The sequence below is a fragment of the Equus asinus genome, chromosome 2 (assembly GCF_041296235.1).
Source record: "Equus asinus isolate D_3611 breed Donkey chromosome 2, EquAss-T2T_v2, whole genome shotgun sequence".
Classification (NCBI taxonomy): domain Eukaryota; kingdom Metazoa; phylum Chordata; class Mammalia; order Perissodactyla; family Equidae; genus Equus; species Equus asinus.
The window spans coordinates 99038372-99064542 of NC_091791.1; the positions used below are offsets into that span (position 1 = coordinate 99038372).

The window sequence follows — 26171 nt, forward strand, 5'->3', positions numbered from 1 at the left end:
AGTAGGTTTAATTTGCCATCCTGTCTTTCCCACAAATTCTCAGAGATTAAGGACCCAGGCTGGTCCACCTTTGCATCCTTCCCAGGCTCAAGCGCGTGGGAGGCTCACAGGAATGAACTAGTGAATGACAAGTACCATGGCTTTAACCTTCTAACGGGGCATAGCCCCGGAGCGCTGGTTTTGGGAGGCAGAGGACAAACCCAGGAGCTTAACAGGGAAGGGGCAGAGCAGTGTCAAGAAGTCAAAATCTCCTTCCCCTGAAACCCAGACCCAGGGCTAATACTGAGGCTTCATCATCTTTAAATGCTTGGTAGAATTGCCAGCGAAACCATTTGGCCCTAAAGATTTCTTTTTTGAAAGATTTTTAACTACAAATTCAATTTCTGTTACGGTCAGAGGGTTATTCATCTTATTTCATTTTTGCATGAGTTTCGGTAGTTTGTGGTTTTTAAAGAATTGGTCTATTTCATCTAAGTTGTTGGATTTCTGTGTATAATTTTTCGTAGTGGTCCTTTATCATCCTTTTAAAGCTTGCAGGGTCTCTAGTGATATCCACTTTCTTTCTTTTTTAAAAAGCTTTATTGAGGTATAATTGACAAACAAAAGTGGCGTACACTCAAGGTGTACAACCTGATGTTTTGACACACCTGTAGATTGTGAAATGATTACCACAATCAAGCCCTTTTTTCATTCTTAATACTGGTAATTTGTGTCTTCTCTCCTTTTTTTCTTTGTGAGTCTTGCTAGAAGTCTCTCAATATCATTGATCTTATCAAATAACCATTTTTAGGGTTAATTTATTTTCTCCATAGGTTTTCCATTTTCGAATTTCATTGTTTTCTGCTCTTTCCTTTATTATTTCCTTCCTTCTTCTTGCTTTGGATTTATTTTGCTCTTCCTTTTTCTAGTTTCCCAACATGGGAACTTAGATTATTTATTTCAGGTCTTTCTTCTTTTCTGATATGAACATTTAATGCTATAAATTTTTCTCAATGCATTGATTCAGGAGCATCCAAACTTTTGATATGTTGTATTTTCACTTTCATTCAGTACAAAATATTTTCCAGTTGCCCTTAAGACTTTCCTTTTTGATCCATAAAAGCATGTCATTTAATTTAAAATTGTTCAGAAACTTTCCTATTATCTTTCTGTCATTGATTTCTAGTTCAATTCCATTTTGGTCAGAGTGCATACTTTGTATGATTTCAATTATTTTATATCTGTTAAGGCTTTTTATGACTCAGGATATGATCTCTTTTGGTGAATATTTTTACATGCACTTGAAGAGAATGAGTGTTCTGTTCTTGTTACATGGAATATTCTGTGTGTCTATTAGGTCCAGCTGGTTGATAATACTGTTCAGTTCTTTTCTTTGATTATTTATCTACTAGTTCAATTGATTACTGAGAGAGGAGTGTTAAAGTCTCCTACTATAATTGTTGATTTGTCTGTTCCTCTTTCAGTTCTACCAATTTTTTGCTTCATGTATTTTGAAGCTCTGATGTTAGGGGCAGACATGTTTTAAATTATGTTTTCTTGAATTGACCCTTTTATCATTATGTAATTTGTTATTTTTCCCTGGTAATTTTCTTTGCTCTGGAGTCTACTTTGTCTGATATTAATATGGTGACTCCAGTTTTAAATTGATTAGTGTTTGCTTATTATATATTTTCCATTATTTTACTTTTAACCTACCTATATCATTATAGTTGAAGTCAATTTCTTGTAAAAAGCATAGAGTTGGGAATGTTTTTTGATCCATTCTCACAATCTCTGTCTTTTAGTTGGTGTGTTTAGACCACTTATATTTAATATAATTGCTTATATGTTTGGATTTAGGTCAATTATTTTATTTGTTTTCTGTTTGTTCCCTCTATTTTGCCTTCCTGTTTCCCCTTTCCTGTCTTCCTTTAGGTTAATTAAGCATTTTTTAGTATTCTAATTTATATTTTGTGATTTTTACTATATTTGTTTACATAGTATTTTAATTGTTGCTCTGGGGCTTACAATATACATACTGAACTTCCCACAGTCTACTTAGAATCAATATTTTACCAGTTCAACAGAAATGTAGTAAACCTACCACCACATAGGTCCCTATATCCTCTCTGCCTTTATGTTGTAGTTTTCTTTTTTTCGGTGACAAAAATGGGCCCTGAGCTAACATCTGTTGCCAATCTTCCTCTTTTTGCTTGAGGAAGATTGTCACTGAACTAACATCTGTGCCAATCTTCCTCTGTTTTCTATGTTGAACACTGCCCCAGCATGGCTTGATGAGTGGTGTGTAGGTCTGCACGTGGGATCTGAACCAGTGAACCCCAGGCTGCCAAAGTGGAGCACACAAACTTAACTGCTGTGCCACCAGGCCACCTCTGTAGTTTTCTTATATATTACATTTACATACATTAAAAACTCCAGCAGACAGAGTTATAATTTGTACTTTTAACCTTCAAACATATTTTAAAGAATTTAAGAGGAAAAGAATAATTTATTATGTTTACCCAGATATTTACCATTTCTGTTGCTCTTCCTTCATTCCTGATATTAAAGGTTTCCTTCTGATATCATTTCCCTTCTTTCTGAAAAACTTCCTTTAGCAATTCTTTTAGAACAGATCTGCTAGCGATGTATTCTCTTAGTTTTCCTTTATCTGGGAGTATTTTTATTCTACCTTCTATACTGAAAGATATTTTTGCTGAATGTAGAATTATAGATTGAAAAGTCTTTTCTTTCAGCAGTTAAAAAATATTATTCCACTTCCTTTTGACCTCCATTGTTTCTGATGAGAAATCTACAGTCATTTGAATCATTGTTCCACTAGAAATTACTCATTGTTTTTCTCTGACTACTTTCAACATATTTTTGTTGTCTTTAGTTTCCAGCAATGTGATTATGATATTTCTTGGCATGAAATTCTGTGGATATACCTTATTTGGGGTTTTCTAAACTTTTGGATCTGTACATTTGTGTCTTTTGCCAAATTTGGGAAGTTTTCAGCCATAATTTCTTCATATATTTTTTTCTGCACTATACCCTTTCTCCTCTCCTTCTGGGTTTCCAATGACACAAATGTTAGACATTTCAATATGGCACCACAGGTCCCTGAGGCTCTGTTCACTTCTTTTTCCTATCTTTTTTTCCTCTGCCTTATTCAAACTAAATAATTTCTATTCATCTATCTTCAAGTTCACTGACTTTTCCTGATCATCTTCATTCTACTATTATGCCCAACCAGCAAGTCTTTTATTATGTTTTTCAGTTCTAAAATCAACATATTGTTCTTTATATCTTGTATTTCTTTTCTGAGACTTTCTATTTTTCCATTTATTTCCAGAGTGTTCACCCTCACTTGTTGTCACATTTTTGCAGTAGCTGCTTTAAGGTCAGATAATTCCAACATCTCTGCCACCTTGACAATAGCATTCTTTAACTGTCTTTTCCCATGCAAGTTGAGACTTTCTTGATTTTTCATGTGCCACATAATTTTTATTGTATCCTGGACATTCTGAAAACTATGAGACTCTGGTTCTTGTATAAATCCTATGGAGAATGTTGTTTTCTTTATTTTTGTCTTAGAAGACAATCCACTTGGCTGTGTTTAGGCTGCAAGTTCCATTCAGCCTTCTGAGGTTGTGGTTTCAATGTTGGTTCCATTTTCAAAGCCTTTGCAGTGCTATTTAGATCTGTCCTGTGGGTGTGTCACCCAATGGCAAGTCTGATATGCTGTTTTTGATAAGCTGTTCAGAACCAGATCCACGCATGAACAGCTTGGGAATAAGCTCAGGAACTTATAAACAGCTTGTGAAGTCATTTTCCCAACATTCTCCCTCTCCATGATGTCCCCTGTACTTTCTGGGTCCCTAGGGCTCCCCGTTTCAGTCCTCTGGCCAATAGCTGGGGCTTCCTTTACCCCTCAGTGTCACATACTTTCACACATAAACCTGTGTCCTGGGCCAAGGAAGGGACTCAAAAGAGAAAAAAAAGCAAAAGGGCTTCATCCCACTCTCTTGGGACCACAGCTCCTCTGAATAGAGGGAAGATTCCCTCCCCTCAAAGTTTCAGATACCTGTGGCCTCTGCTGGCACTACTGTCACTACCAGGAAAGCCCTTTCCTACTCTCAAGCCTGATCTAGAGGGCTTCTCCTGGAGCTCTCTCTGTCCATGCTCATGCTTATTTCTGGGTATCTGATTGCATTAAGTCCAGGCCAGGGAGTGCTAGAAGATTTTTTTTAAAAGGTAAACACTGCTGGTTCAGTGGTACTTTGAACCCTACTCTTCTTCCCAGTCTATCTGTTACTCTTTGCTTGTCTAAGTCATCAAATGGCTGCACCATGCATCTCACCCAAGTTTTTCACTGCATTCAATGGGATACGCAGGGTGGAGTGTGTTTGCTCCATCTCATCCAGAAATGGAACTGCCATTACCATAATAACTAACTTGATGTTAGTTATTGTATTTTTCGGTTCTGGATTTCTGGTTGGTTCATTTTCAAGTCTTTGCCACATTTTATAGTTTCTAGTTCTCTGCTGAAATTTTCGGTCTTGTCTTTTTACCTTTTTGAATATAGGAAGTATAGTTTTAGTTTTATAGTTCATGTCTGATAATTCCAAAAGTTGGAACCCACTGTGAACACATTTATATTGTCTGCTGTTTTTGCTGGTTCATTTTCATGTTTTCTTCTCTTTGTGTGCCTGCTTATATTCATTTGAGTGACAAATATTATATTTTAAACACTTTTTAAGAATAATTTGAGGCTTAAAATGATGCTATCATTCTCCAGATGATTTTTGTTTGCTTCTTCCAGGTGCCTGAGGGCACCAGGGATCTTGAATCACCTTAACCCAACTTCAGGATTGAGATATTTCTTAGTCACCAGGTAACTCAGAGTTAGGCCTCCATCCCTGTAAGGGTTATTTACTTCTGATTCCCTTACTCCTAGGGTGCAAACCTTCAGGGGCCCAACCCAAAGACCAGGGGGTTTACCAGGGCTACCCCCCTTGAGATCATGGACTCTAATTTTTGTCTCCCTAGTCCCAGGAGACTGTCTAAAACTCTGCTGAGTGGCTCATTCTCCTCCTCTGGAGTAGCAAACAACTGCAGGACGAAAGCTATGCCAAATGCTGGGCTCATCATTCTGGATTTCCATGGCTTCCCAGATCCCGGGCCAGTAATTCTTCACTTTGTTAACTTTCCAATGCCTTCAAGTAGACATTTTAATATTTTGCACAGCTTTACTCAGTAAGACAGTTGGTCTGAACTATCTAAGCCAGCACTACCGGAAGCTGATATTCAATAAATGTTAGCTCTCTCCCCTTTCTGTTTCACCCCAAGCCTCAATGATGTTACAGTTAATGTTAAACAAACCAAAGCAGAACACAAGACACAGAAGAGAAGGAAAAGCGTTAAGGAGCCTTAAATGCACCCAGGCATGAAGATCAGGACAGACAGGCTTTGCATTCCTCATCTAGCGCACCACCTTACCTTTGCTCCATGCTGTTTGTCCTTCCCAGAAGGTCTTCCTTCCTTTCCTTCACCTCCCTAATTTCCTACTATCTTGGGATACTACGGGCATTCTTTTATATTAAAAAAATTCTATGTGATGTTTTTCTACTATGGTATTTCCATTAATAAATCCTATGCATGCTGCCGACCAGTCTGGTCTCTTTCCAGATACCTTCCCTAGTGAGTGCAGACCACCCCACTCTCCTTCCCTGGAAACCCACTGCAGTAACTCTTCATCACATCCTCTCTGTGCTTAGGGTCTGGTGTAAGTCTAGCCCCTCAATTCATTAGCTAATTCCTTAAGGCAAGGATCATGTCTGTCCTCAAGCGCCCTCCCTTCAACAGCTCTCCGAAAATACTTACATTTCATGTATTCTCTGAAAACCAAAGAACCCTTATTATAGAGGGGAGTTTCCACATCTTTGGATGATCACCCTCAGGACTGACAGGGTTTCTCAAGAAGAGACACTCTGAGGTCTCAAGGCATTCAGCAGAGCTCTCTCACACCTACACTGTCCCCTCCGAGGATTTGGGCAGATAGGGCGTTCTGCCATGTTCCCATGCTCCTGCACCTCAGCTCCAGAGATCTGAGGCAGTCTCAGAGAAGATCTCAGCAGGGCACTAAAAAGCAGCCTTTGAGGGCACTGACAGCCAGTTTCCACTCACCAAGTACCTTTAAAGGCAGGATTGCATCTGCCAGGGAAGAGCTGTCTCAACAGCAAGGCTGAGCTCCAGGGGAAGGTCTCTGGACATTCTTAACAACCCAAGAGGCCTCCATTCTAGCATCTGCTCCTCATCCTCATCCAGGATGGAAGCCTAAACTGAACTGCCAAAGATAGCCCTTATTCCCAGGAAGGGAAATCAAAACAGAGGAGGGGAGCAGCAGTATCCCATCCCAGAAGCAGAGACCCTTAGAGTACCCAACCCTAACGAGAGACTCGCTGGGCCCACATGAAGAAAACAACAGTACTCAAAAAGAAGAAAGAAAGAAGGTTTGAGTCATGGAAATAAATACCATGCTCCCAGAGGAGAAAGCTATATATTAAGATATTGATGTGTCCCAATTAGTCTTATACTTAAGGCAATCCCAATCAAAATACCAATGGTCTGGAAACAGAAAGCAGGTTGCTTGGGTCTGAGGGTGGGAACAAGGAGTAACTGCAAAAGAGAACAGGGACCTTTTCAGGGTGATGGGAATGTTCTGCAACTGGACTGTGGTAATGGCTGCACGACTCTGAATGTGTACGTTGAATTATGCACTTTAAATAAGGGAATGTTGTGGTATGCAAATTTACCTCAATAAAGCTGTTTGAAAATATATAGCTAGCAAGTTTTACTAAAAGAACATTCAAAATGCAAATCTGACTTCAGTTTTTCATGAAAGGATTTAACAGCCTTTTGATCTTGTTAAAAATAACTCATCATGTCTTTTAAAAGTAGTTTTTTAAAATGGTGAATATAAAGATACAAGGCAAGAAAACAACGGTATCTAGCAGTTGGGAGAATTTCAAACAAGGATTCTGAAGTTTTCCTAAAGGAATAAAGAAGAGAGAATAGCTAGGAAAATTTTTAAAAGAAGTATAAGAGAGTTGCTCTGACAGAAGTTAAAGCTATAATAATTAAAACAAGATCATCCTGTTGTAAGAATCAACAAACAGATTAATGGATTATGATAGACATATAGACAGAAACTAAGATAGGCTTTAGTGTGTATAAAAATTGGTATAGAAAGAAAGAATCATAAACTAATAGGTAAGGGTTGAATTCTCCACAAATGATATTGGGGGAAGTTACCTATTTATTAACCAAAATTGAGCTGTAGTATGATGCTGCATTATACACCCAAATCAATTCCAGATTAATTTAAAAGTCAAATGAATGAATTAAAACAACAAAAATTATTTTAAAATATAGATTAATATTTAACTTTAGAATGGGGAAGGAAATCATAAACACTATGGAATAATATGCAGATTGTGACATCTTATACAATCATTAAAAATGAAGTTTTTCGGATAACTTTTAGGAATACCATAAGAAAATACTCATGAAATAATGAAAAATAAAGAAAGCAAGATATAAAACTGAATCAGAATAACAGCACAAATTAAATTTAAAAAATAGTAAAATTACATATATAAAATGATTGGTAGATACCCCAAGATGTCTCTGGATGATAGAATTATAGGTGAGTTTTTACTTTCTCCTTTGAATTTTTAGGGTTTCCACCCATATTTTCTACTACGACCATGTGTTTCTCTCATAATCAGAAAAATAGTTTTTTAATAAAAGATTTGGTAGAATGAAAATATGAAAAACCAATCAAATTCAGCCACTAAAAAGCAATAGCTGCAAAATACACATAGATGTTAAATGCATTTTTAACCTGTATGATACACTTCACAATTTTTTAAAGTATAAAAAAATAAAATGAAAGCCACACACGCTTTCTGCGGGAACAGTGGAACCACCGCGACAGCCTCACGCCTCCTCCTCTCACCTGTGAAAGGCAAGCAGGGCCCTGGCCAGCAGGATGCAGCAGTCCTGGCTGCGGTGCTCCCCACTGCTGTGGGCCGAGAAGCCAGATTCACTCTCAGACTTGGCCGCCAGCCTGGTCGCTTCCCAAAAGAGCTCCCCAGGGGACCATGAGAGCCATCTCTACAGTAAGGATGGCTGTCAGGACATGGAGCAGCCCCGTGTGGGCCACTAGGAACTCACCACACCAGCTTCCGACATCTCCTGAGACCAACGGTGAGCAGGTGAGAGTCAGGAACCGATTCCAGAGCATCTGGTCTGAGGTTTGCCCTCTCCTAAGCCCTCTGAACTTCTGCCCCACAGATGAACCTCAGCACCCACCAAAATGAAACCGCGTCCCCTGACCACCCTTGAAACTGGCCCCTCCTTCCCCCACGAACGTTCTCTCCCTGGGAAGGGCAGGCCTCCCTGCTCTCCACGAAGCATCCTTTTCCCTCGGTCCTTCATGAGGTGCTGAAGCAGCTTGTCCCTCATGAGTTTCCCTCGGCTGTCCCGAGGAGCCCTCCATCCTCTGTCCCGATCCTGTGAAACTGCTTTCAGCTGCTCCGCCTGTTTCCTGGGGCCCATGTTCCCGCCTCCTCCATCCCAAGAAACCGTCTCATCTTAGTTCCCGTCAGAATGTTGTTTCCACTTAGGGTTGCCAGATTCAGCAAAAAGAAATACAGGACACCAGTTAAATTTGAATTTCAGATAAGCAATCAATAATTTCTTAGTCTAAGTCTCTCTCATCTATTTTATCGACCCCACGCCCACTCCTGAAACACTTTTTCTTTCTGCCACTCATCAGAAATACTGTCTTCTTCCTGTCCCACCATAAAACACTCTGTCTCCCAACACTCCTGTAAACACTGCCTGCCCTCTGCCCCTTGAAACACGAAACATTGACAAATGGGACAAACCTTCCCTCTGTCACTCTGCTCAATCCTGCTCCTCTCTCCCTTTCTCCCCCCATCAAACTCCTTAATGCTGTCAGCCATCTGCCTCTTTCTGCCAATAGTGGACGCCCTTACCCCTGTCTCCATGCAAAACATCATCTTTTCTCTGTTGGCTGATGATCCCAGAAGATGATGACACTCTTGTTCCCAGGTAAAACAGTTTGCCTCTCTCTCCCACCACGTAATATCTTATACGCACTGCCATTTATTGACACACCAGGCACTGTGCTAAGCACTCGGACTCTTACAACAGCCCGATGAAGTAGGTGTTATTATTATTAGTAGTAGTAGTAGTTATTCTGATTTTAAGACTTGCCCTAGATCACACACAGGTAAGGATAGTCAGATTTGCACATAGGTATACCTGACTCCAAAATTTTAGATAAAAACCTAGATTAAACCAGAATTTCCTAGAAATTTGGCACCTTAAAAATCTTCTAATGAGCATCCGGGTCGAGACCCACTGCGTACTGTGCACACTCCTGCTCCCCAGTGTCCCCCGTGAAACACTGTTGACTCAATACAGCCCACAGAAAACTCCCCACTGGCCCTTCCCTCCCCAGGGAGCATCGCCGTCCTCCACCTCCCTCTGGGGCACAGTCCCCTCGGCTATGAACTCCCATGCCGTCAGAAGAGAGGGGCACAGGCAGGCTGTGCTGCCCTCATACCTGGCATACGGAGATTGGCTGGGGCAAGGGCCAGGCCTGTGGTCCCCTGCTCCTGGCTGGCACGCCATCCCCACCCCACCCCCTTCTATAAATAGCACACTGCTCTCTGGCTGCCGAGGTGTTGCAGCAAGAGTTTCCATGAGGTCAGTTTCCCAGAGCGGCCTCCCGGCACCCAACACCCTCACTTACCTCTCCTGGAGTCCTGTGGCTGACTCGCCCCTGCAGGGGGCTGTCCCGGGTGCTGTGTCTCCGCCGGGCAGGGGGTGTGGGCACTTCGGCAGAGGCCTGAGGCGGGGCCTTCCCTGAGCTCTGTGCCCCAGGTTCTGGAGCTTGACTCTGGGAAGAGTCGGGCTTGCTGTTGGTGGTGGGCTCCCCTTTGGGCTTAGGAGGGGCAAATCTCTTCCTGTTGAAAGGCCTAGTCGGCTGGGGTGCTGAGGGCATGGGCTGGCCAGGGGTAGCAGGACCCTTCTCACCTCCAGCCTCGCTGGGTACCTTCCTTGAGGGCATCTCCCCAGGGGCCCTATTGCTTGGGGTCTGGGGCTCCTCCCCGCCCTGGGGCCTGATGGCCCGGGCACTCTCCAGATACAAATCTTTCAGGGAGAAATACATTTCGCGGTCTGGGCCTGGGACAGGGGCCGGGGCATTCTGGGCCTGGTCTTGAGTGGCCACAGCAGAGGCTGGCTTCCTGATGCTACCTACTCCAGAGGACCTAGGCCCCCGTGCGGCCTTGCCTTTGGGCTGAGTCTGAACCTGCTCTGTGTCCATAGGCCCCTGTGTCCCACAGGAATCAGGCTTGTCTGAACTGGGGATATAGTTTTCAGAAGAACGGTGGCTTCGAGCTGCCTTTTCTAACTCTGGCTTCCGTGGCCCTTGCTTAGGGTCCTCATCTTTCTTTTTCTTCTTGGCCCCAGACTCCTTTTTGGGGGCTCTCTGAGGCCCCAGCTCCATGGCCTCACAGATGTACGTCAACAGGCCGTGCTCCCCGTCTTCCCCATTCTCTGGGACAGCCTCCCCATTGGTGGTCACTTCTCCAGGAGCAAAACTGTTGATCAGGCCCAAAGCTGGGTGCTGACCAGGCTCAGTCTCTCCTTCCTGCCAAGCCTCCAGGGTCCCGTCCTCAGCCTCCCTGGTAGGGGCTGGGGGGACTGGCACCTCAGCACCATTCAGCCGCCGCTTTCGCTGGAAGCGGTCGGGGCTGAGCTTGCGCAGGGTGTCGGCCTCTCCCACGGCCTCCTTCCCGTGCTTCCAGCTCTGCTCTATCTCGCGCATCTTCGCTGCAGCCTTGCGCTTCAGCTTGGCGAACCAGCGCTGGTGGATCTTGTACTCAGTCATGGTGCCCACCTCCAGGACCCCAGAGCAGGACACAATGCCCTTGGGGTTCCGGGCAGAGGCCTGGTAAATGGCGGCATCTTCTTCTTGACACCTAGAGGTAGGAGCACGCATGAGATGCCAACTCTCCCCTCCTGGAAGGCGAGAGGCCCCCAGTCCCAGCAGCCAGAGCCTCTCGAAGTTGAGCACGCTGCCCTGCCCCTGGCAAGCCCTGCCCTGGGAGACACGCCCCACCTCAGACCTCACCGCGTCCAACCCTCCCCATTACAGTCGAGGAAACGGAGGCCGGCAAGAAGGGGGAGGTGACCAAGGTCATGCTGTTCCAGAGGGATTAGACTTGGGGCCCAAGAGAGCTCCCTTCAGAGGCAGGTGACCCACACAGCCCCTTGTGAACTAAGGATGACACAGGAGCTTTTTTTGGCAGCTGACCTCATGGAAAATGTTTCTATGGGTCAGGACCTCCTCTGGTTGCGCTCAGCTCTCTGGCTGTCAGAAATATCCCACCCCGGCCTTAGGAGATCCCAGACACTGGCGAGCAGACACGGTTCACCAGGTGGTTCGACTCGGCAGCAGAACCCTGCCCTCCATGCCGAGATCCTGCCTGGGCATCTTCATCCGGCTGACTCCATTTCTGAGGGCAGGCTTGGGCCATGGGACCCTCAGGAGGGCAAAGGGAGCAGAGCAGGCCCCTCTCCCTCACCTGTAGAGCTGCAGTGTGTGGCGGTTGCCCTGATGAGTGATCTCGTATTTTGGCAAGCCACAGTAACGGTCCAGCTCTGTGTCATCCTTGTACCAGGTCACCTCTGGCTCCGGGTATCCTAAGAAGGAAGCAGGAGACTTGGGTTGCAGGAAGACCAGTTCCAAAATAGTAGGAGGAGAGAAAAGGATGCCATGGCTTCTCCAGACCACCTGAAGAGACTGGACTGGCCCCCCTGGCCTGGGCTCGCTGGAGGAACAGGGCTATCATACAGCGCCCTTATTTTTAGAAGTTAGGCCCTGTCAAAGCTGAAAACTGTTCCCCTTCAGCAGCTGGAAGGCAAATATGGAGGAGATATTTCCTAGCTTCCTGGTAAGAAAGGAAGCAAGGAGTTTCTAGAAAGCCTTAGCTGGTAGTAATAAGCTTCCTTTCTTCAGTGATCTGTTCTACATCCTCAACTCTAGTAACAGCTCTATCCTCAGAAGTCTCCCCCAAGTACCCCAACACCAATGGCACTGCCAAGAGCCCTCCTTCTCTCACTCCAGGATCCCAAGCTGTTAGTACTGTTTTATGGCACAGCTAAAACATCCATCCATCATCCATCATCCATCATCCATCTATCCGCCCATCCACACCTACCTACCTACCCATTCACTGCTTGAGACCCACTGAGGTGTCTTCCCAGCCTCTCCTCTCTGGGGACTTCCATCCCTCAAGGAGAGGGACTTCCCTACCCACAAGGGGAGCTTCCAATGGTTAGAGTCACATGACCCTGCCTCCCTGGCCACATAGCTGATTGGTCCAGTAATTGACACCCAATCAGTTAAGCTAATCCAATTCTTTGATTTAGGATTTGGGATCTAGGACCTAGAAACAGTTAACCCTTGTGTCTGGAGATAAAATTTCAAAGGGGTACAGCCATGTTCTACCACATGGACTGAGAAGCAGACAAAGCTGGTCTGCAGCAAGATGGAAAAATGAAGTTGATGTTCAGGATAGAATAAGAGACAGGAGACAGAGAGACCTCCAAAATCCTTGCAAATCCTGGCTCCATTCCTTGTCTGGGCACAGCTGCACTCCTACTTGTCAATCCCATACAGCCTTACCAATGAATTCTGCTTCAGTTCTTAAGTTCACACCAATTGATTGGCAATATTTATTAGAAATCAAAGACTTGATATATATTCCCTCAAATATATATATATTAAGTCTGTGCTGACTGCCAAGCAAGAGTTATGAAGATATGGAAGCTTGACAGCCAGGGTCTTTGCTCTCAGGAACCCTACTGTACAGTAGAGGAGGTAAGACGGATCCCCACACAAGGCAGGGATGGCCCTGCCTCTGTGCACACACTCTGCCTTCCCTACGGTTATGGATAAACTGCCCACACACCTAATAAAGCTGCCCGCACTGATCCCCTCTCCTTGTCTCGTCAAGGACATCTCTCCAATAGTCATTTCTGCCCTCTTCTGCATCATGAAACGTTTCCTCTCTGTTGTATCATTCCCATAAGCATAAAAGCCTGCTGTACTTTAAAAAGTTCTTTAAAAAGAACTGCATTTGACTCCACATCCTCCTCTAGCTCCTGCCCCCATTTCTCTGTTCTCTTCTTTACAGAAAGATTCTTTGAAAGAGTTGTCTGTACTCACTGTCTTCACTTTCTCTCCTTCAATCATGCTTTGGTACCCACTGCTGCACCAGAATGGCTCTTGTCAAGGTCACCCAGGACTCACACATTGCCAAAGTCACTGGTGATTCTTATGCTTCATCTACCCAATCTATCAGCTTTGACCCGCCCCCTCCTTCCTTAAACGGTTTCCTCACTTGCTTCTGGACACCACTCCTTCCGAATGCTCTTCCCACTTCACTGGCCACTCTTCCTCATCTCTTTCATCCATTCCACCCTTACAACCTGGGCTTGTAAATCTTAAATGCGCCAGGGTTCAGGCCTCAGAACCATTTTCCATTCTCTATCCCTACAACCTTGGGCATCTAACCCCATCCTGGGGCCTTTAAATATATCCGTAGGCTCATGACTCCCAAATTCGTATCTGCAGCCCAGACCTCTCCCCTGAACTCCTCATTCTTATTTCTGACTGTGCACCTGACATCTCACTCGGAGGTCTAATAGGAATCAAACACATCCCAAGTCAAACTTCTCATTCCCCTCTCTGAGCCAGTTCCCACATAACTCAGTAAATGGCAACTCCATCCTTCTAATTTGGTTCAGGCCAAAAACGAGGAGGTAATCTTGTATTCCTTTCTTTTTCTCAGGTCCACTACATGAGACAACGCTACGGGCCCTCTCTTTGGAATATATCCAGAATCTGATCACTTCTTGCCAGTCCCCACCACCAAGCTGGTCCATCCCCATCCTCTCAGTTTCTGCAATAACCTCCTTGCTGATCTGACTGCTTCCATCTTGGCCTCTCTTCAGCCCGTTCTCAGTTCAGCAGCAGCCAGAGGAAGCCTTTTAAAACAAAGTCAGATCATGGCACTCCTCTGCTCAAGACACCCCCATCGTTCCCATTTCTTAAGGCCCTCATGGTCTGCACCCCATGACTGCTCTGGCCTCAGCTCCTTGGACTTGCGTGCTGCACTCCAGTCACATGCTCCCGCTGGCTCGTCTCTAACGCACCATGCGAGCATCACACCTCAGTTCTTTCAGGTTCTGTTGGTACGTTACCTCCTCAGAGAGGCCGTCCCTACCCGCCTGTGCAAAACAGCAACTCTCTCTCCCTGGCACTTCTTATCCCTCTTACTACGTTTATTTTTCCTCAGAGAAGGCATTGCTCCCTGAATGAGTTCGTTAGTTTATGTGTATCCTCTCCAACCGCCCATGGAATTGTCAGCTCCATAACTTATCTGTGTTACTCACTGCCATCCCAGAATACATAGAGCCTGGAATGGAATCAACACTCATTAAACATTCACAGATGAATAAATGAAGTAAAGCACTAAGTGCTCAGGGTGCAGAGAAGGGAGCAAGCACCTTGGCTGGGGAACCAGGAAAGGCTTTACGGCATGAGTTAAAAAACTGGCCTTGAAGGGTGGGCAGAATTTCAGAAAATGTGGGTTCAGTGCCTGCGTGTCCCCTTCACAGCACTAATCGTGAGACTGTGATTGACTATTTCCTTGTCTGTCACCCTGCTGGACTTAGGTTCCATGTGAGCAGGAAGCTTATCTTCTTTACTGCTATATCCCCACCACCTAAGACAGTGCCTGGCACATAGTAGCTACTTAATAAAAATCTGCTGGATGAGTAAGGGAAAGAGCGAACAAACAAACACGAGGCAGATAGGAAGGGCACGCCTGACAAAGGACCGTGACAGTAGAATGTGGGGTGGAGAGCAAAGGGCAGGCTGGGGACTGTGTACAGCAGCAGGGAGCAAGGGAGGCGAGGCTGCCGCTGGGTTGGCCAGGAACAAACTCTGGGCAGCCCTGACTGTAAAGCGAGCCCCATGTTTCCACTGTGAGCTAAAGCCCTGGTTACATCACCGTGCGTGTGGCCAGGGCCAGCACAGGTGTCCTCACCAACCCGTGGGATGATCTCACCCTACGAGGGCCCAGCTCAGAGTTCCCCGACCCACAACCAGCCAGCAGGGCCTCAGCCCCCAGGGCATCTGAGTCCAGTCAGGCTGGGGCGAGGGGGAGGGCTGGGGCAAGGAAGGGGACGTTGAATGGACTCCACAGCCCCAAGGTGGAGGCCTCAGCCCCCAGGGCATCTGAGTCCAGTCAGGCTGGGGCAAGGAGGGGGACGCTGAGTGGACCCCACAGCCCCAAGGTGGAGGCCTCAGCCCCCACGCCCTGCTCTAATGCCTCTTCACAAAGTGGGGGCCAACCTGACCGCTTAGGGCTCCACGGCAACAATGGGTTTTGGAAACAACTTTATTTCGGGAGAAAATATTTCCTTGTCACCTGGATAATATGAACTGTATTTTAAAACACAGAAAAGCGGGAGAGGTCCTTGATCCCCAGCTGCACACACGTGTATGCCCATGTGTGCACCCACAGGCAGGCGTGCACACACACACACTCGGCCCTGGCCAGGGGAGCCCACAGCAGCGCCGGAGCCTGTGGCCTGCCCTCTTCCCCCTGACGCCCTGAGACCTCTGCTTCACAGCCAGCAGGCCTGAGTCTGGAACCCAGCTCAGAGTCTCGCCGCCTTGTCCCAACCATTCCCAGTCTGGAGAAGCTCAGATTCAAGGGGAGAATAATGATGAACGTAAATTTAGCGTTTTCAAAGAGCTTTCAAAGATAGAACTTCATTTGGCCCTCATTATAATCTGGTGAGAACAATTGCTAACATTTCTTGAAGGCTTACTATGTGCCAGATATTGAGCTGAACATTTTTCATGTATTATCTCATGTAACCCTCACAGAAATCCTATGAGAAATGTACTGTTATTAATCCCCAATTTAAGAAGGAGGAACTGAAGGCCCATGAAATTAAGGCTTCTTCCTAAAGTCATCCAGCTGGCACATAGAGAAGCCGAAATCCAAATCCCTCTCTTTATAAAACAGACAGGCGGGGGTTTTAACCCCTATTTTACACAAAAGGAAGATGAGGCTCAGAGAAACTAAGTAACTTACCCAGGGTCACACAGCCGGCACAAGAAAGCCCCTAGTTTCCTTTTCCTTCTTCCAATGCTCTTTCCACTGAGTGTTCTGGGACCAACATGTAAGTTTCTGCCCCCAGCAGTCATTATGTGAGACTTATTTCTCTAAAAAAGTTTCTTCTGGGGGCTGGCCCCGTGGCCGAGTGGTTAAGTTCGCGCACTCCGCTGCAGGCGGCCCAGTGTTTCGTTAGTTCGAATCCTGGGCGCGGACATGGCACTGCTCATCAAACCACGCTGAGGCAGCGTCCCACATGTCACAACTAGAAGGACCCACAACGAAGAATACACAACTATGTACCGGGGGGCTTTGGGGAGAAAAAGGAAAAAATTAAAAAATCTTTAAAAAAAAAAAAAAAAAGTTTCTTCTGGAACTTGGTTCTGTCTAAAGGTTGAGTCCCTCTGTCTAGCTGCTGCTGCTTCCTCCTCCTACCCCTACATAGGCACACACTCACTCACACACACACACACACACACACACCCCAACATAGTCTACAATAGAGTCGAGGAGAATGGGGGCCACCATGCTGGACAGAGGTGGGCAGCCTCAAGGAGGATAGTAGCACTCTGGCCAGAGAGGCCCCTGGGGGAGACAGGAGCCAGAAGGCCTCAGTCAAGACCCACTACCCCCCTAAAGGCTCACTCTGGGAGGGAAGAACCTCAGGGCTGTTCATTTCTTCTCCAAGCCCACAAGGGCTTCCCTCACAGCTCAGCCAGCAGGGGAATCGGCACAGACTCCGCTCCCTCGCCTGGACCAGGTTCTGAGCCACCAGGACAGCATTACATGCTCTCAACAGGGCTCTCATGCGGCTGACTCATCCCAGCCTCGTTTACGGAATGCTACCAGCAGGGTGGGAGGAAGAAACAAGCATGGTCACTCTATCTCCACGAAGACGAGCCGGGATCACCACACAGCCCCACACGGAGGCCAGTCTCAGCCACAGATCCATCCACTGCCCACCTTCCAGACTGCAGAGACCCAATTTCTAACCCTGTTCCCTTTGTCCTCTGATCTTCCTGCACACCCTTTCCCCTCCCCCTTCCCCTCCCACAGTCTACATTTTCTCCTTGCTAACTGGAAATGGCTTATTTACAGTGTACGATGGTGATCACAGAGACCTCTTTCCTAATCCGCTACACAAAACTCAGGTGACCTGAGATATATTATATATGTAGGGGCGAGGAGAGGGGAGGAGGGAGTCAGGTACAACAATGGACTAAGGTATGGATGTTAGAGATAGCTAGAACCCTGGAAATCTTACAGCCTTAATTAGCAGTGTTGTAGATCTCAACATGGTAGGCACTCCTGAGCAGAAGACCATGGCCCTGGCTGGTCATCATGAGACACGGGTGATTGGCAATTGAGGCATGAAAATTTGCCCTTTGGGCGGGGCTTGAAACAGAGAAAAGCTTACTCCCATGATGACACAGGGAGTATTCGATAAAATACCCCAATATTCTATAAGTCAGACTCATGTCTGGCTTCTCCCTGTTGCTCTCAGAGTTCATGGCTACAAAGGACAGAATGGAAGAAGGAACGGAGAGAGCCATCCCTGATGCCTGCATCTCTCAAGTGGTCCGAGGCCCCCGCAGCAGCTGCTGTTGCCAGGGCACTGGAGGTGCAGCTGAAACAAACAGGCAACGTGGAAAGTGGAAGACACTGATTTTGTCGTCAGCAAGTCAAGTTCACTGCGGTCATTTGGCAAATATGTACTTTGCGTCTTCTTTGTGCCTGCCCCAGAGAGGCATGACGTGGCAGGTGTGTGCTCTATCCTCACAGATCTCATGGTCGTGTTGGAGAAAGAGATGCATAAACAAAGAAACAGTGCCAGGGAGCACAGGGCGGGAGCTCTCCGTGGAAATGCTGGAGATGACCTCCTGGAGGATGAGCTGTTTGAGCTGGGCTTTGAAAGATGAGAAGGAATTTGCCAGGCAAAGAAGGAGTAGGCTTCTAGGCAAAAGGCAGAATGAGCATACCATCTATTTTCACTGTCTCCCCAAACCCCACTAAGATCACACTAAAGAGAGTTTTTATTAAAAGGTATAAAACCGGAAGGAAGGAGAGAACAGGCAAGGAGAGCAATCAATGCAACAATTTGAAAGTACCTCTGGAACTGGGGGTAAAAGGGAAGGAGGAGAGGCTAAAAGTTGTTGAAAAACAACCAGATCTCTGAATCCCCTCACCCACTCCATACCACTGGGTACCTGCTCCTTCTCCACTGCAGCCAAAGGTGAGGTTTATTATCTGGAAAGGTAAAACTTTGCCCTCAGGCAAGTTAAGGCCTTAAGCCAGCACAGTTGAGGACATGACTGCTCTATGGAAAACAGGAAAATGTAATAACCGTATATATAAAATAAATGCTTTATGCTGAGGGCCCACCCAACCCTCTAATCTGCATAGTTCCCAGGAAACTTTTACCATCCAGGCAAGGTACTGGAAGAGCAGTTACAAGGGAATCTAGCTCATCCAAGAGGAAGGAACTAAAGAAACGTATTTTGTCAGTTCCCAACAGTGGCCATCAGATCACCCTACAGTGAAGATCCAAGTTTTCAAGCCCCTCCTGCTTGCTCACAACTTCCAATCAGCTTTTTAGTCTCCCACTCTCAATCATTATCTCACAGCCAAAGATTCTTTGATATCTGAAGAAAGCCTATAAATAGCAGATTAAGGACCGAAACAATTAAATAGAAAAAAAGCAAATTGGAAGAAACACAAGCTGTGCAGGGAGAAGGGAACTTTCAGAAAACTATCATTACTAGTCTCAGAGAGCTAAGAGAAGATACTACGTTCATGAGAAGAACAGGATGCCATAGAAAAGGATTAAAAAAGAGCTCTTAGAAATTAAAATCGAATAGAAGGGTTGAAAGATAACACTGAGGGAATCTCCCAGAAAGTAGAGCAAAAAGACAAATAGATGAGGGGGGAAGAAAGGATAAGGAAATAAAAGAACGAGTCCAGGGGAGCAGATAGCCTCACAACGAGAGTTCCAGAAAGAAAGAACAGAGAAAAAGGAGGAAGGAATCAACATCAAAATAACCTCAGATTTCCAGATTGAAAGTGTCCAAGTATGACCCATAATGACCCATATCAAGATACATCATCATGAAATGTCAGAACATTCTCACAAGCTTCCAGAGAGAAAAACCAGTCTCACGCAAAGAATTAGGACTTGAATAGTCTTCTGTTCTGAACAGCAACGCTGGCAGCAAGAAGGCAATGCAGCAACATCTTCAAAACTCTGAAGGAAAATTATTTTCAACATAGAATTCTACACCCAGCCAAACTCTTCATCAAGAGTAAAGTAGAAAAAAAGACATTTTCAGACACAAGTTGTCTAACGCTTACTTCCCACGTACTCTTCCTAGGGAGTCACCAAAACAAAAATGTAAATCAAGAAAGAGAAAAATGTGGAATACGAAAAACAGGAAATCCGTCACAGGAGAGAGGTAAGGGCAATCTACAGCATGGTGGTGAAGGGAGATCCTAGGATGTCGACCACGTGCCAGACACAGAGCACAACGAAATCACTTTGGAGCAGAATGACTCAAAGGAGAAACAGATTGAGAGCTTGTCATCACAATGCCTCCTGCTTCTGTACCACCCTTAGGGCTTGACGAAAATACTGGAGGATATAGCTCAATAAAGCCAGAGAGTAAACCAAGAAAAAAGAAGACATGAGATCCAGGAAACTGAATCAAACCCAAGAGAAAGGCAACGGGAAGACCCAGGAGAGCCGCTGTGTATCAGGCCTAAAAGGCCACCAGATCAGATCAAAGAACAGAGATTTCCAAAAGGGAGGTCTCCAAGGAAAGTAACAGATCTGATGGCATTGTAGAAAATTGTAGTAAGAGGCTATTAGAAGGTATAAGAAAAATTAGCAATAGATATCAAAAAACTAAATGAAAAATTAAAGAAACTGCTAACTTTGGGAAAAACAGAAGAAAGAAATATAATGATTATATACCACAATGTTCAGTAATGAATCATACTGCATAGGCATAATAAGGTAAACAGTAAATATTGATTTAAGCAAAAATTGTGATATAATTATATTTAGAAGATAAGTGAGAAGCAGAGAAAACGATGATAAAGAGAGCTAATTCCTTATCTACCCTAACCAGAGGCCTAGACAGCATCTAAACCCGAAGACCCAAAAGTTAGCAGTAGGGGCCGGCCCAGTGGTACAGTGGTTAAGTGTGCACGTTCTTCTCAGCGGCCCAGGGTTCACCGGTTCGGATCCCAGGTGAGGACATGGCACCGCTTGGCAAAACCCATGCTGTGGTAGGTGTCCCACATATAAAGTGGAGGAAGATGGGCATGGATGTTAGCTCAGGGCCAGTCTTCCTCAGCAAAAAGAGGAGGATTGGAGTAGTTAGCTCAGGGCTAATCTTCCTCAAAATAAATAAATAAATAAATTTGTAAAAAAAAAAAGTTAGCAGTATTCACACGTTACTCAGCATTACGGAAATGTAGACACACCTGAAGAAACACCTAAAAGCTGAAAACAGTTGCTTCTGGGAAGACAAATTGGTGGGAGGGATGAACTGTTGCATTTTGATACATGCCTCATAGTATAATTTGAAGTCTTCAATTATGTACATGTATTAATTTGATAAAATAAAAATTAATTTTCTTTAAAAAGAAGGATCAAGGACTTTCTAAATAGAGACAACAGCATATGCAAAAGGATGGAGCTGTTGTGAAAGAGCTGAGTTTTTCTAGAAAACTGTTAGTGCCACGGTGACAGGAGACACAGGCACAAGCGAGCAGCAGAAGCATCTCCTCCCCACCAGCTCTGCGGACAATGGCCCGTCACCTAACCTAGTCTGTTTCCTTCTCTGTAAAATTTGAGCTTACTTCACAGGGTTTTGCAACAATTCAATGACAATGGAAACCAATGAATGTGGCAAAACATGTTACGGCTGTACAAAGGTAAGAGATGCAGGTGCATCTCTTGGAACAGACGGTGTTCTCAGCCTGGAGCTCAGAGGGTTCTGGGTAAGGGTGAGAGCTGCCCAGGGGAACCCAATCCTAGAGAAGCTGTTTAGCTGGCTAGGACAGACAAGTCCCCGGGATTCAGGGCATGTCACAGCTGGAAAACACCAATGCCCTTGATTTACTGAAAAATGAGTTCTCAGAGGAAACCTTGACCTGGGACCCTTCAACTAGTAGCTGCACAGCTTGGAGGGGCAGGCACCCATGGGTGAGTTCTGCAGGCCCCAAGCAGGTCAGGTTGGTGCAATGGGAGACTGCTGGGAGGTTTGAGGGAGGGGCAATGCCCGACGCCAGCTTCCCAGTACTCTGACCCCTTCATCCTCCTTTTCCAAGGAGTATCACTCTGCTTCCTATTCTGCTGACCTGTTGCTTCAAACTCTACCATGGAGCTCAGTGAAATGCAAATAATAATGGTCTTAATTTCTAACACTTATATGGTACTTACTGTATCCCAGGTATTCTTCCAAATGCTTTGCAGGTATTAATGCATTCAGTCTCATAATAAGCCTATGAAGTTCATTCTATCATCATCCCCACTTCCCAGATGAGGCACTGAGAGGTTGTAACCTACTCGGTATCACACAATTGGAAAGGGATGAACCAGCATCCCAAGCCAGGCAGTCTGTTTCCAGGGTCTGCAGTCAGAATGCCTCTACATCACTGTCTCTCAGGCATGAGATTCCCAAGCCTCAAACTACTCAACTGTAAGATGGGGATATTTGGGGAGATGGTCTTCAAAACCTCTTTCAACTGGAGAGCTTCTTTCCTCAGAACTAAGATTCATCAGTTATGTATGTATGCCTGAGGGTGAGGAACCTTTACTAAAGACAGGTTTTGAAGAAGAGCTGGAGTATGTGTGGCTCCAGAATGGGAGGAGTAAGGGACCCCAGCCCACACAGGGAGATTAAACTGGAGAGAAAGCTAAGAAAACAAAAGCCACCTTGCAGTTTTGTGCACACAGCCAAACCCCCTCCATGCCTGTCCCCACAGCCCCCTTGGACCCTGCTCTGTGCAGTGGCCCTGGTGTGGATCATACAGATGGCCTCATTACCTGTGACGATGCAGGTGAACCTGACGTCGCTGTCCTCGGACACAGCCCGGGACTTGAGCGTTGTCTCAAATAGCGGCTGGGTCTCCTCTGTTAGCTGAGCAATGATGGAGCAGAAGGTGCTCCTAGGAAAGGCAAAGAACTATTCAGAGCAGCCTTCCCCCCCAAAGTACCACAGCCTGGCATTGTCCAAGGCAGCTTAAATCTTACCATGTCCATCTGTCATCCCATGGCCATGGCTCTAAACCTGGGCAAGTCTCTTCAAGGGAGCTGAGGCTTCTTGGCCAGGTTAGGGGTAAGGATGGTACCAAAGGGCTGAATGGAATCCTGACCCAGACCCATTACAATAGGCAGTCTTCTGACACAGGCCAGGCTCCTGAGCATGCCAGACCACCAGCCCTGTCGTTCCCATCCCATCCTTATGGGAGGCCTTGCTTCACCCTCCACCTGTCATCTCCAGGGAAGCTCGTGCATGGGGGAGACACACGCATGGATAGGCCCAGCCTCAGAGATGGAGAGGCACAGCAGAGCCTCCATTCATGCCAAAGAGGGAAAAGCCAGCCAACCCACAAGGGTACATAGGTCCTAGGAGCTCAGGGGTCTCTCCCAAAGCTTGGGCTCAGCAGAAAAGCTCCCACCTTTGTAAGTGCAGACCCATAGTAGAAAAAAAGAAGCTGGCCAATGCCAGGGGTCTAGATCCAAAGGTGGACTTTAATTCTTGGGGGTATCAGAAAAGAGAGACTCAAATGAATTCTGATCCTAAACAGGGCCATGGATCTGCAGTGGCAAGCCAGCCATGGCTCCCCTGCTCCGTCCGTGGACACCACATGCTCGAGTGAATACATGGCTGGCAGCTCCAGGACCAACAAGCAGAGCTGCCAAACCACAAACAGATTCACCCCTGCAAAGCAAGGACCTTTAGTTCCATTTTGACAGTCCATCTTCCAGAATTCAGGGGCATCTGTGGGCTCACTGAGTCCAACACAGGTTCATCAATACTACTCAGTATTTACAGTCCTCTCCTTCCTGCGCACAGGAAGCAAACCATCATGCCAAACCCTTTCATGGGCCAGCAGTCATGGTGCATCCCCACGCGTGAAGCATAACCACACAGCTAGGTTGTGTGGTGCACAAGCTGTGCCCAGTCCTCCTCCCCTCCCAACTCACACACCCTATTGTGAGCAGCAGGGAGGACCGTGAGGGGTCAGGTGAAGAGAAGCAGGAGGAACTATGGTGAGAAGACTAGTCATTCAAACCTGCCTTTCTCTGTGCCTCGGAGGAGGGGGTGGCCCCCTCTGGGCAAGGTGTGTCTGCCCATGACCTCTCCACGAGGGGCGAGGTGGGAGTCCGTGGGAACACAAGCAAACAGGAGCTACAACTCTAAGCTTTGGTGCAGGGGGGTGCTTCCACAGTCAATTTATCATTTCTGTGGCTATCATTCTGGACATGAATTTGAGGAGAAAGCTTGTATCCCAGGACTTCTGGGCTGATACGGACCCAGTTGTGGTTTCTCCATTGGAATACAGATGCCTGGGTCTTTGGGGGGCTGACAGGAGTCCTCCCCATGAAAGACTACCCAGAAAGGGGATCCCAACCTCCCACATGCATGAATACTTGAACTGGATCTGCAGTCAGACTTCCATAACTTGCCCGGTAACACTCTCACCTCGTACTCATCTGTCTAATAAGCATCTTTTCCTTTCTCTCTTGATCCACCCAGAAATAGAGGGTCTTTCAGAACCTGGACTATCAACTCCCTGACACTCAGGAAATATAACATCTGACAACATTTCTTTCTACTCTCCTACTAACAGCAATTTCTGAGTTTGGGGGCTGCTGAATCCTAACCAACAGTTTTTAGAGGAAACTGCCACACCAAAAATAATCAGACTTGTGTGATTTTGTAACTAATTCAGAACATCTCTAATTATGTCCTCCCTACATAATTTGAATCCTACCTTACTCATGAACATGAACCTGGACCTAATATTCACCTCAGGCTCTTTCTCTAGGAAAGAGACGTATCAGCAGGGATGAACCTGCTTTGGCAAGTCTAAGAAAAATTTCAGCTACTGGATAAATGAGAAAGGGAAATTACGCCTCAAGAAAATTTGCAGAGTCAAGTGCTCAGTCTAGATAGTCAACAACAGGCAGTTATTTTATTGCATTAATTTTTTTGAATGGGAAAGAACACATCTTCTCAAACTTTCCACACTAGGTCCTAAATTATATTATAAAAAATGTTCACACTGGGAAATCATAAGGAACTGCTGAAGGGCAGAACTAGACGAAATCCCTCTAGGGGAGCGGGTCTGGGATGCACTTGGGGGGAGTCACTACAGATACTGTCATGTCCCACTAAATGTCACCTGCTTTCTGTCCCCATCCTCCAAACCACTCGGATGTAGGATGGACCCTGGGGGTGCTGCCTCCAATTCCCTGGAAACCCAGGAGGTCCACACACCAGAAATGGTCTGGTCCCACCCTGACACCTCCAATTCCTTCCAACTCTGTGACTTCATAAGGACATCGCAGCCTAACTGTGTGTCTCTAAAGAACAGCAGAATCGCTGGTTTTCATGATGTTCAAAGGAACCTAACCGTGCCCTTGGGTTTGGGCACTTACCTTGCTTAAAATAAACTTCCAAGGCCCTTTCTCTTTCAGCACTCCCCACACCCCACTTTGAATTAGCTGTGACACCCCCTCTTCCACCCCTTCGGACCTGAGTCCCCCAGAACAAGGGTTATTCAGTAGTCTCCCTATCAAGGGAAACGCACATGGTAGGTGCTGGTCACGTCTACGGGAATGACAGCTACTCAGAGCCCAGTTCGCTACTCAGAAATCTTTCTCTGTGAAAACGAACTGTAGTGGATTCTCCCCAAATCCACCAGAGTCTGGGATGAGGCCCAAGCGGTGGGAGGCGGCCAGGAGATGTTCCCACTTTGATCATAACAGTCAGTTCAGCCAGGGGTGGAGAGCTGTCCCCCGCTCTGGAGGCAAGAGGACAGTCATTCAAGGGGCAAACCTCGACCACAGGCTTGCTCAGGCTCTGCCCTGGCTCTGAGGCAGATTTAGAGAACAGGCTACTCTGCAGGGACACCCTGACATGCTGTTGCCTGACTTCACAGAGCTCACAGTCCGCAGGGGTGGAGAGGAGCCAAAGGAAAAGGAATTCAGAGAAAGAGGTGGTAGGAAGAGAACTTAAGGGACCGGAGAAAAGTAAACGTTAAGGCAGTAGCCATGATTGGAAGACAGACAGCAAGGTGCCAAACCTAGATATGTGGTTACAAAACCATCAGCATCTAGGATGGGGAAGTGAGTCACATGACCGGTGGATCCCTGTTTTGGTCCCGTGGTGTCTCTCCCAGGGGCACAGAGATATAGGTGCAGGCATGTCGGGAACCCTTGCCTATTTCTGGGTCCCTGAACCCCTTTCAAATAGTCCATGCAAGCATCAACTCTTGGCCCTGTGAGACCCATGCTGACGTGAGTCCCCTCTCACATCCTCCCCCACCCACCCTCCAGCCCTCCCCTCACCCCATGCAGCCTGGTTAGTGCACAAGCAGTCACCCAGAGGCCCCTCGACGCCCAGACCCAAGAAAAAAGCAGTCAGAGAAATGTAATGCAATGTGCGTTTACCTTCCAGAGCTGGGGTGAGGCAACCGGTTGCTTGATAAGCTAAGCAAAAACAGCAAATGGAATCATTAGGCCAAAAAAGCAAGGAGAGGAGGAGGCGAAATCAACAACAGTCTGCAAAGTATTAATCGGCCCCCATTTGGGGCCCAGAGGCCTTTCTATTAAAAGGGACCAGCTGTCTTAGTTGGCCTGCTCCAGTTAGCAAGTGG

The 26171-nt window shown here is 46.3% G+C and overlaps 1 protein-coding gene across 2 annotated transcripts in view; it reads right to left on the reverse strand.

Moving 5' to 3' along the window:
- The window catches only part of ALPK3 (alpha kinase 3), a 47851-nt gene that overhangs the window by 16431 nt on the left and 5249 nt on the right, over positions 1–26171 (reverse strand). The window contains exons 2-5 of one of the 2 annotated variants that reach the window (XM_044760811.2): positions 25966–26004; positions 22330–22451; positions 11670–11787; positions 9830–11063 (exon numbers count right to left, since the gene is read on the reverse strand). In XM_044760811.2, coding sequence (XP_044616746.2) covers positions 9830–11063; positions 11670–11787; positions 22330–22451; positions 25966–26004 — 1513 coding nt within the window. The remainder of the gene's footprint in view (positions 1–9829; positions 11064–11669; positions 11788–22329; positions 22452–25965; positions 26005–26171) is intronic. The other variant, XM_044760823.2, reaches the window with a different exon arrangement.